The sequence below is a fragment of the Lytechinus variegatus genome, chromosome 16 (assembly GCF_018143015.1).
Source record: "Lytechinus variegatus isolate NC3 chromosome 16, Lvar_3.0, whole genome shotgun sequence".
NCBI lineage: Eukaryota > Metazoa > Echinodermata > Echinoidea > Temnopleuroida > Toxopneustidae > Lytechinus > Lytechinus variegatus.
The window spans coordinates 1,331,053-1,343,269 of record NC_054755.1 but is presented as its reverse complement, the minus strand read 5'-3'; the positions used below and the strand labels follow the sequence as shown (position 1 = coordinate 1,343,269).

At 34.8% G+C, this 12,217-nt stretch overlaps 1 protein-coding gene across 1 annotated transcript in view; it reads left to right on the top strand.

The window, feature by feature from the left end:
* Positions 1-12,217, top strand: part of LOC121429847 (LHFPL tetraspan subfamily member 6 protein-like) — a 45,769-nt gene that overhangs the window by 29,189 nt on the left and 4,363 nt on the right. The window contains exon 3 of the mRNA XM_041627091.1: positions 1,217-1,315. Within this exon, the coding sequence (XP_041483025.1) occupies positions 1,217-1,315 (99 nt within the window). The remainder of the gene's footprint in view (positions 1-1,216; positions 1,316-12,217) is intronic.

Here is a 12,217-nt window from a genome sequence, read left to right as displayed (position 1 = left end):
TGACAAAGTACAAGGTACCTGAAAAAGTACAATTCCATTGACTTTTATTTTTCATCATCCAACTAATGATTCTTTTAAAGATTGTGGTCACTTGTGAAGAGTTTTGTATAGAGGTATTTGAGGTTGTGATTGACATTAGCATATTTTCTATGTACTATATATTCTTCAAAGCAAATCTATAGTGATCAGCCTTGTATTCTACCATTGATGAAAAGAGCGGGAAAGGTTGTTCTTTCAATATCTTGATTCAGTTGATTTCTTTTACCTCTGAGTCTTTTTTTGTCCTGATGACTTCCTTGGAAAATGATGTAGACAAATATTGTTGATATACTAACCTTTCCCCTATCAAAATAAATGACAAAAAAATATACATGTAAACGAAATAAAATCCATAATTCCTCTCCGAACCAAAGAAATGCCTGTTCATGATCATGCATTATTTCTGTACTTGAATACCTTGCAGCTTATAGCAGGCATATATTAGCAGCTTTGGAAGTTAGATAGTTAGGTGGGGTATGATATGATATTCCAGTGACTATTCTAGAATGACAACTTCACATTGGAATGGTGAGGGGGGGGGGTTTCAGGGGCTAGCCATTTTGGGGAAGTTATCCTCCAGTAAGAAATGAACCAGGAAGTCATATTGAGGGCCATTCTTGGAAAAGGGGGGGTCTTACAACCCCATCTTTTTTTTCATCTTGACTTCGTTTACACTTCGTAATTCCGAAGGTTCTTTATTCTGAAGGTTGGTAATTCCGAAACACGTAAATTGCCTATACCTCGATGTTTGTTAATCCAAAAACGTAAAAGGGTTCGTTAATCCAAACATAACATGGCGTTATTCCGAAGGTTCGATAATCCAAAAAACAAAATAAGGTTTGATGTTCCGAAGGTTCGTTAATCCGAATACGAAATAAGGTTCATTGTTCCGAAGGTTCGTTAGTCCGAAAACGAAATAAGGTTAGTTAATCGTTTAGTTTTTGGACTAACGAACCTTTGGAATTACGAACCTCATTTCTTTTTTGGATTAACGAACCTTCGGAATTACGAACCTCACTTTGTTTTCGGACTAACAAACCTTTGGAATTACGAACCTCCGGAAATACAAACCTTCGGAATTACGAATGTATGCGTTGACTTCAATGTGATTAAACTTTTATATTGTTTTAAATTGATATTAATATATTAATAATCTCTCTTGATTTTGTTCTTCCAGCTCTCCTTATTGCAGTTGGTTGTGTGTTATATCCGAATGGTTGGAGTCACATACAGGTTAAAGAGGCATGCGGTGGAACATCGGCACCGTTCAACTTAGGTAAATCATTATTATTTTCGCTCTTCCCGAGAGTCTGAAATTGGCAACTTTATATTGACACAATGAATTGTGTTGATTGAGTTGACATGTTCAAATATCTATGAGTATGTATGAAGAGGTTCAGGTGAGTTCATTGTGTTTGTGTTGTCGAGGTGCACAGTTTTTGTCGAGGTGCGCAGTTTTGTCGAGGTGCGCAGTTTTGGTGAGGTGCGCAGTTTTGTTGAGGTGCGCAGTTTTGTTGCAATAGGCAAAGTGAAAGCCCATCTTTCTGAGCATATGAATTTATCAATTTTAGATATCAATCAATTTGGGATAGAAAGAGACAACATTTGAATGGGAGAAATAAATGAATGAAGAAAGAATGAGGGGGTTGAAGATCATACATGAATAGGAGATAGAGGGAGGGAGAGAGAGCCCAAGAGTGGTGGAAGAGAGAGGGGGAGAGAGAAAGGGGAAAGGGGGTGATAAAGAGAGAGAACAATGGAGGGCAAGAGAGACATGAAGAGGTGAGAGGCTGTAATTGATTAAATTAAAACCATGCTGAAATTTCCCAATTGACACTTCATAATGTAGACCCTGGTTATTTTCAGTTTAAAATATGATTTTACGGGTAAGTAGGCACAGTTCAATCCCAAAGCGAGGTATTCATACAGCCCTCCCTTTTACATTATTGACATTCTTCCAGTTTCGTTCATTTGTCAACTGTCAAAAATATGATTTGTTTTTTCATTTTTCTCCTGAACTATGACCTAACAGTGCCAGAGCCTATAAATATTTAGAGGCCTAAAAGAAAGGGAAACAATTTCAAAGCTAAATATTCCCAGACATTTCTTTTTCCATGTAGGCTATCATGAACTTACCATGGATATATTAACAGTATTTTTTTTTTGGGGGGGTTCTTTATTATTAAAAAAAATCAGATCGATCCATTTCAGTTTCATACTTGCATGAATAATAATCATGTATTGTATCTTGTGATATCTTGTGAAATATTGTTTTTTAACCGTTTCAGAGCTTGTTTTACTTTTTTCTGCTTTTATAAACAAACTTTACAGCAGAATTAACTTCCCCATTCAAGTTTTGCGTCAAAACATCCTGTAAGTTGGCTTACACATAAAAAGTGTTGTTTTTTGTCGGAATGTGTGCTGAATGTAAATCATGTGGATTGTGATAATGGGATTTGAGTGCTTGTTTTGCCCGAGGAGTTTGGCAAATCCAAAGATACTACTATTTGGCAGGAATAAACAATGACAAAAATATACCTACTTGTGTCGTCTGCACTCTCGTAGTGTATAATAATGCTCTCATGTATCTTTGGGAGCATTTTATGAAAAGATTTGCAGTGATTTTGTGAGTGAAATACTGCACTGTAAAAATGCTGTTTATAATTTCAAAAAATGATGATCACTGTATCATTGGCATTCATCCGAACCTTTGTATCAGTCAATTTTGGTCACAAAAATCGATTTTGAGATTTTTGCAGAAAATGAAATTACAAGTCCTATTCTATTCATAACTAAATTTCTACACGCAGCAATTTATTGCAGTTTCTGAGATATGTGGGGATTTTCATGGCTTTGCCATGCAAATTGTTGATAAAATGCTCAAATCCCACAGGAAACGTGTACTGTAGCAAAGCAAAATTGTTGATAAAATGCTCAAATCCCACAGGAAACGTGAACTGTAGCAAAGCAAACAACAGCTGCGCGCATTTAATATGCAAATATGCAGTCAGTCAAACCGTCGTATCGGCACTGCAGTGACTTTGCACGTAAAAAAGCGATAAAATTTTTTGACTGACCGCGCACATTGAAATCGTGGTCAGGGTTGTTGTATCGCCTATGGCATTTTGTACAGTGGAAAATCTTAACTGCTCAAACCGAAATTAACATGTAGCTGTCTCTGATTTCATGTTCTTAACCCTTTGAACCCGATAGGCCAAAATATTGGCCTGCCAGTAAACGCGCAAATACCTGATAGGCCGGAATACCAACCTACAGCCATGTGACTTCAAAATCATCGATTCTAAATGTCAGGTGATCTTTTAATATGACATGTTTTTAATACGTGTAGGAATATTTAGTCGATAATTTCAGTCAATGCCGTCAATAGTTTCGAAAGGATTTAGCTTAAAAATGGCCAAAATATGCCACTCTTTTGTTGTTGCTCGTGTCGTATGTGCGGTAACACACGGTGTAATATGCGGCGAGTCACTTGCCTACTATGTGAAAGCAATTTGTATATCTGACTTTGGTGACATCAGTGATTTTGAGCCCAAAACAGACACTAAATTTCTGTTTGTAGACTAGGTCTACGAGAAGCTAAACAACTTCAGCCGGCTCGGTCCGGGTACTAGCGGGGGGAAGGTGCTTTTGGGTCTTGAATCATGGGGAATTGTGTGAATGTGGTCGATAAGTCATTTATGTGCAAATAATTCAGGGTATAGGTCACGGCCGCCCCTAATAATTCCGGGTTCAAAGAGTTAAGACAGTCTGAAATGCTCTCAAATGACCATGGCTTATAAACGCAGTTTATGAAGTGAAGTAAGAATCAAAAGTGGGGTTGGATAAACAAAAAGGCTGATTATTTTGTGTATTTACCCCACAGCAAGAACTATGGTGTAAACTGGTGTACATATAGGACTAAGCCAGACTTTCTACTCTGGTGTTAAATTTAGCATTAGTTCAACACTCTTGGGTGTTATTACAACACCTCTTGGTCCCATCTTACAAAGAATTACAATTGATCCGATCAACCACATCTATTGAAAGCCAGCAACGTCAACATCTAAAATTCATGTTTGTTCAAAATATTTTCTAGATATGTATGATGTATAATCATACATTCATGGTTTTCCTGAAAATTAAGTTTGCTTCTCTTTGTTTAGAAAGGACATCATGCAAATTTCTTACAAAAAAAATGCAACATTGTTGGATTTCCGTAATTTAGGTTGATTGGATCATCGTAACTCTTTGTAAGATGGGGCCTTGGATGTTACTTTACACTCTTTGGTGTTAAGTTCAACATGTAGGGTGTAATCCTATCACTTCATCGTGAGGTTCTTTTGAATCACCAAGTGGACCTTGTTTCATAAAACTTGTTATAAGAACAAATTTGAAATAACAAACATTCAAAATCTACTGATATCCTTCAATATGATTGCTTGATGATAAATGTGTTACAAAGATTTTGCATGATTATTATTGCAAAATTTCCTAGTGAAATGATACCCTGGAGTTGGTTCTAATAGTAATAGTAATACCCCACTTTTTACAATATGAAAAATCATTATTTATTTCATGAAATGCTCTCCCATTTTTCTGTCTTGGCTAAAGCTCTGCACAACTAGAGAATTGCAACACAGACATGGTATTCCAATGTAAAATGAGGTTTATAGGACTGGTATGTTTGCCTGAGGCTTAAACCTTGTTTTCTTCTTTCCACAGTGCCACCCCTGGTGATTAGATCTAACACCTTACTACCAGCCGTTTCAAATTTAGCTGGATCAAAAAAATAATAAACAAGCTAGTTTTTTAATTTAGTGGTTTCATCTTTGGCTAGTTTCAGACATCTGTGTTTCATCTATGCCCTGTATCATAAAGATGTAGCTACAAATGTCATTCATTTTGCTAGAATTTGTCTATGCTTTCTTTTATCATTTTTAGAAAAAAATTGTCCATATCAATGGGCCTTGTTATTTGAAATCATTCCACATATCACCTGACAAACTCTATACATGTATCTTCTTGAGATGTCTACACATACAGTTGCAGAATGTGCATGTAATAATTAACTCATTATTGGTTCATTTTTTTCTTATTTTCTTGTCTCCTCCATAAGGCTTCTTTATAATAATAATAATAATAAATTACATTTTTATAGCGCATAATACATAAGGTCTCTAACCGCTTCACATAATTATATACAAGAATTGAATATCTCAACTTATACAATTAAGAAATACAATTAATCAATTGTTAAACATGTACGTTTTGAGTACAGTCTTAAAGGTTTGGATGGAGGGTGCAGTGCGGATGACAAGCGGGAGAGAGTGCTACATGATGGGATGGTGCAGGTGTTTATGTGATTTTCATGTACAAAGTCCACATCTACTAAAGATTTTCAGATCTTCAGATAGGGATGTATTGTAATATGGTAAAATGGTGTAGTTTCTTAATCTTACCTTCTTTCAGGCTTGAATCATTTTCTTGCTTCTTTATATTTGGTTGAGGTGGTACAGATGTCACTTTTTAAAGGTCAAGTCCACCTCAGAAAAATGTTGATTTGAATCAATAGAGAAAAATCAGACAAGCACAATGCTGAAAATTTCATCAAAATCGGATGTAAAATAAGAAAGTTATGACATTTCAAAGTTTCGCTTATTTTCAACAAAATAGTTATATGAACGAGCCAGTTACATCCAAATGAGAGAGTCGATGATGTCACTCACTCACTATTTCTTTTGTTTTTTATTGTTTGAATTATACAATATTTCAAATTTTACGAATTTTACGATTAGGACCTCCTTGCCTGAAGCACAAAATGTTAAAATAATGGAATTCCACGTGTTCAGGGAGGAATGAAAGTTCATTTCACATGACAATTACGAGAAAATAAAAATATTTCATATTTCATACAACAAAATACAAAAGAAATAGTGAGTTAGTGATGTCATCAACTCTCTCATTTGGATGTAACTGGCTCGTTCATATAACTATTTTGTTGAAAATAAGCGAAACTTTAAAATGCCATAACTTTCTTATTTTACATCCGATTTTGATAAAATTTTCAGTGTTATGCTTGTTGAATTTTTCTCTTTTTATTCAAATCAGGTTTTTGTTGGGGTGGACTTGTCCTTTAATGATATTTTATGTACAAGCTCCACATCTAATGTAGATTTCTATTTTTATTTTGGCTTGAGAGATAAAGATGAAATGCAATATGACTGTTTTTATAATGCAAATATTTCTTGATTCTTGTTTCCTACACTATTTTGGCTTCAGTATCCTGCCTCTGCCATTTTTTAAAAATCAATAATGATAACATGTATGGGGTCTGAAGGTGCCCCAAAGCTCATGTTATGAAGTGCACATCTAAATCTAGATATCTATTTGACATTGCATCATAGGAGTTAATGTGTGCAATATTTTCTCAACCCATTTTCAAACAGGGGCCCGCGCAGAAGAGTTTTGAAAATGGAGGGGGGGGGGCTGAGCGTAATGTGTGTGGGGGCTGACCATACAAAAAAAACATGATCAGATGGTAATTTTTTAAGTTTTGTACACGGTTCATTGTTGCACACTGTAAAAACTGTGGTGTTAATAGAGGACCACACCCTGAGGTGTTAAAATTACACCCTAGAGATTAAACGTAACGCCAAAGAGTGTAAATGTAACAACACAAGGTGTTGTAATAACACCTATAGGTGTAAAACTAACACCACCAATTTAACACCGGTGTAAAATAACTGGTGTGGTCCTCTATGTACACCGGTTAACACCACAGTTTTTGCTGTGCACGTGCATTACTGTTCTATTTCACAGACTTCATATCTAATTAAGTTTGCTATAGAAATGAACTTTTATATACCTGTAAAGTTTTAAGGTCACAATTGGGACTGCAAGCAATTGCACAATACTGCATTTCATAGTTAGAAATCACTGCACTATATGAATGATACTTTGGTGTTATTTTTATAGTCTGGTTCGTTCTTTTTTTGTAAACTTCTACTAGTATGCATTCACTGTGCAAGTGAAAGGAATATTTGTAGCCAGTTGGATCTGCCGTTCAGTATGAGGAAAACTAGATATTTGATTGGCATGAGCCGTGTGATGATGTGATGAAAGCTCCTACCTACATGTAATCTCATACTATCACAGACTATGTGATGTGACAATTACAAGCCAGTGATTGCCTCAGGCATATCAGACATGTAATTGGAATGTGAACATTAGAGAATGGAAAAGAGAAAAGGACATAGTCGGAAAAATTGGGATGGGAGAAGAGCGGAAGGGGTGCTGAAAGAGACAAGCTCATTAGAGATTAAGAATTTGTTTTTAAGTGAGAGACAAAGAGATATGGGAGGGGAGACAAAATAGGAGACATGGAGACAAAGAGATGCAAACAGAGACAGAAATGTCACATAGTATTCGTAATTCCGAAGGTTCGGATATTCCGAAGGTTTGTTATTCCGAGTGTTCGTATTTCCGAAGGTTCGTTAGTCCGAAAACGAAATGAGGTTCGTAATTCCAATGGTTCGTTAACCTGAAAACGAAATGAGATTCATAATTCCGAAGATTCATTAGACCGAAAACAAAATGATTGACGAACCTTGTTTTGTTTTCGGACTGACGAACCTTCGGAACAACGAACCTTATTTTGTTTACGGATTAATGAACCTACGGATCAACGGACCTTATTTCGTTTTTAGATTAACGAACCTTTGGAACATCGAACCTTATTTCGTTTTTGGTTTATCGAACCTTCGGAATAACGAACCTACGGAATAACACCCAAATGTTCGGATTAACGAACATCGAGGTATAGGCAATTAAAGTGTAACCCAGAAATGTAATGGGAGTGAGAATGTATGAGAATTGAAAGAGAGAAGGATAGAGATAGAGTAATGAATTGGAGGAGAGTGAGAGGGAGGCTGAAAGAGGATAGTATATTTAAAGGTCAAAGTCCACCCCAGAAAATTGTTGATTTTAATCGATTGAGAAAAATCACACAAACATAACGCTGCAAATTTCATCGAAATCGGATGTAAAATAAGAAAGTTATGACATTTTTAAGTTTCGCTTATTTTTCACAAAACAGTTAAATGCACAACTCAGCGATATGCAATGAGATAGTCGGTGATGTCAATCACTCACATTTTCTTTTGTTTTTTATTGTTTGAATAATACAATATTTCAATTTTTACAGATATGACATTAAGGACCAACTTGACTTAACCATAAACTGTTAAAATAATGGTAATTCCACATGTTCAGGGAGAAATAAAACTTTGTTTCACTTGACAAGGAGGAAAAAATTATAATATTTCATATAATAAAATACAAAAGAAATAGTGAGTGGGTGACGTCATCGATCTGCCAATTTGCATAACGACCAGGATGTGCATATAACTGCTTTGTGAAATTAAGCGAAAAATTTAAAATGTCATAACTTTCTTATTTTACACCCGATTTTGATGAAATTTTCAGTGTTTTGCTTGTTGGATTTTTCTCCTTTTTTTCAAATGAACTTTTGTTGGGGTTGACTTGTTCTTTAAGATCTTGTTTAGGGAGAGATAAAGGGGAAGAAAGAGATGTATGAAAACTGTATTTAGACAGAATTAGACTACTTCATTCATGTCATGTGGCATGCAACAGGATAGGCAATAGTCTCTTTTTTTCAAGGAAATATTTTTCTTCACCTTGGGGTGATTGTTGAATATTCAGGGATATATTTTGTATATTTCAAGGGCTCCTTTTTTTGGAATGAACACATTATGTAGTAAATGCATATATCATTTATTTCACTAGAATATGATTTTCTAAGTATTCTAGAATTCAGTTGTAGCAGGTATAAGGGCGATGCCATGGGGGTATTTTAGGGGTGATTTGGGGTGTAATGAGGACAAAATTGCCCTCCTGCATGTATATCATACCCAGTCTAAGTTCATGAATATTATTATACATTTCTTCTTCATCTTTTTCTTGATACAAAGGAGATATCAATATCACATGTACCACCTTCTGAATCTACTTTGACTTTCCACACATACCTTCAAGAAGGGCATTAAAGAACAAGTCAACCCCAGCAAACAGTTGATTTGAAAAAAAGGAGAAAAGTCCAACAAGCAAAATACTGAAAATTTCATCAAAATCGGATGTAAAATAAGAAAGTTATATTTTAAAGATTTTCTTAATTTCACAAAACAGTTACATGGACATCCAGATCGGTATGCAAATGAGGAGACTGATGACGTCATCCACTCACTATTTCTTTTGTATTTTATTATGTGAAATATGGAATATTCTAATTTTCTGCTCACTGTCAAGTGAAACAACGATTAATTCCACCCTGAACATGTGGAATTAGCATTGTTTGATACCATACGGCTCAGTCAAGTTGGTCCTTATTGTCTAATCTGTAAAAAATGAAATATTTTATAATTCAAACAATAAAAAACAAAGAAATAGTGAGTGATGGACATCATCGGCTGTCTCATTTGCATGCAACTGAGTTGTTCATTTCACTGTTTTGTGAAAAATAAGTGGAACTTAAAAATTTCATAACTTTCTTATTTTACATCCGATTTTGATGAAATCTTCAGCGCTATGCTAGTTTGATTTTTCTCTATTTATTCAAATCAACATTTTTCTGGGGTGGACTTGACCTTTAACTTTCCACACATACCTGCAATAAATGCATTAAGCAGTCCTGCTCTCATTCCAATATGATATTTAATTATTAATCAATTCGTTCATCCAAAAAATTGATTATTAATTCCTCTGTCTCCTGTTTGATTGTCTCCCTGGGAGCCTCGAGTCTTGGTCCTTCCTAAATGGATAAATTAATATCGACCTCCTTCCACGCTTGTTCGATATATCTGCTGCTGCTACGCATGAATAATGAAGCCCTTTTTTTTCAACTTTATTTTTGTCAGCGCATTCAGAAATACAGAGTTTCGTTCCTATGAATATTAGCAGATAAAGAATTAACATATAACACATTGTAAATATGGTCTACTCTTAATTGGATAGAGGAAGCTATTGCAGATTAATTCATAGTGTAATTAAATCATTAAATTAAAAGTTGTGTGTGAAAAGATATTCTGTATCAAATCATCATTGCACTGCAGTTTACAAAATTCAGTTTACCATAGCTATTAACTGCTGATCAGTTTTAGAATCAATGGTTAGAGGATTGTCAGTATTTTCCAAGTTGTTTATTTTTTTGCTTAAATAATATGTGAATTTCCATAACAAGACTGCACCCTGTGGACATAGGAATGTTATTACTTTTCAGAATAATTCATTTTAAGGATCACAGAGTATAACAATTTCCCCAGAGCAATCACCATAATGATGCCTAAGTATACATTGTGCTATAAGTATTTATAATAATAATAATGTACTGATGGATTTATATAGCGCAGAATCTATGTGCATATATTCTACTGCGCTGCAATTTAGAGCTGGTGAAATGCTTGAAAAACAAAATTAGAAAAAGGGGGTAAAGAAATGTATGGGAGTTATTTGAACAGATATGTTTTTAATTTAAGTTTGAATGTTTCTATTGATGGACAGGATCTCACAACATACGGCAAACCATTCCATAACTTTGGGGCTGCACAGGCAAAAGCACGATCTCCCAAAGTTATCTTTGTATTACGAGCGGGGATGTAAAGGAGCAATTTTCAGAATAATTCATCTTTCAACTAGATCAAGATAATTCCCAACATTTATCCTAGCTTTGAGTGTTTTTTTTTATTCATTCGTACAAGTCAACTTGAAGTACTGCATATAATGATATGCGAAGATATTCACAAGCGTCGGTCCGGTAATCCATCTTTCGTTCCTGCATATATTGCCTCTAACCAACTTCTATCTCGTCTTAATTTAGCGATTAAAGCAATCAGTTCTTTCTGCAGTCTCCAACTTACCCATTCAGATCAGTAAATTCCTAAACACATACCAAAACGGAGAGATGATACAAACTACTTTTTTTCATTCATTCATTCATTCAATGTTTTATTCAATAGACATGTATCGCAGTAAAAACTGAATTACACATGCTTTACAGGGTATCAATTAAAATACATGATAAAAAAATACAGATACAATTCAAATTATTCACATACATTTGCACAGTAAGTTATTGATAAAGATGAATGAATAACAGGAGAATGCATGTGATAGATTGATAAAATCATTTAAAATAAAACTTTTAAAAGCACAATAAGTCAATGGTAATTGAAAATATTTCTCTATTTCTAAGCATGTATATATGAAACGTTTAAGGAATTTTCAAATTCCTGTGTGAATAATCTTAGTGAATGAAACAAAAGTCGGGCTAATTCTGTTGATTAATTCTGTAAATTAGATTGTCAGAGGCCAAAATATCCTTATTGTAATCACCCCTTGAACATGAGAAGGATTCGGAGTGTCTCCACTTGAGGGGCTCCATTCATACTAACAAGACAATCAATACCCTTGGTTGGAGGAGTAACCATCCTGTGATCAATGAAAATATGATAGGGGTCATGACATTATACATATCATGCAGTATTGCATGGCAGCATTTAAATACCCCTTTCATAAACCCATCCTCCAATTATCCGCCTAAGAGTAATGCGGATAATTCAATAAAAATTGCATTCACAAACTCCGAAAATAATCTACACTATTTTTTACGAGCGCCCGACCTGAAAAAGGAGGATATTTGTCATGGCAACTGCACACGCCCCCTCCGATGGGGTTGCGTTGGAAAAGTGTGACCTTGTGACCGCACCATGGCAATTATCCGCATTACTTTGAAATTCGTTCATAAAGTCAAAATCTGGATAACTCTGGTCCTCCTCCGATTTTACGACCAAATTATGCAGCTATTATCCGCATAATTGGGTTTATGAAAGGGGTATGCTTTAACAGGTCATCAATTATTATTTTGTGTACAGGTGTGTTAAAAATACTTCAATAAGATAATTTAAAACATATAAGATATTCTTGTTAGGCTATTGAAATAAAACCTTTATATTTGCAAAGCATTTCAATTTTTTTTCAATCAAATATTTCACTGCGAACCATGAAAAGATGCTGTTGTCTTTGCTACAGTTCTTTCCAAATTTGAAAAAAAAAAATGCTGAACATCATATTTAGTGAAACGAATTAATGAAAATGAATTCCCTTG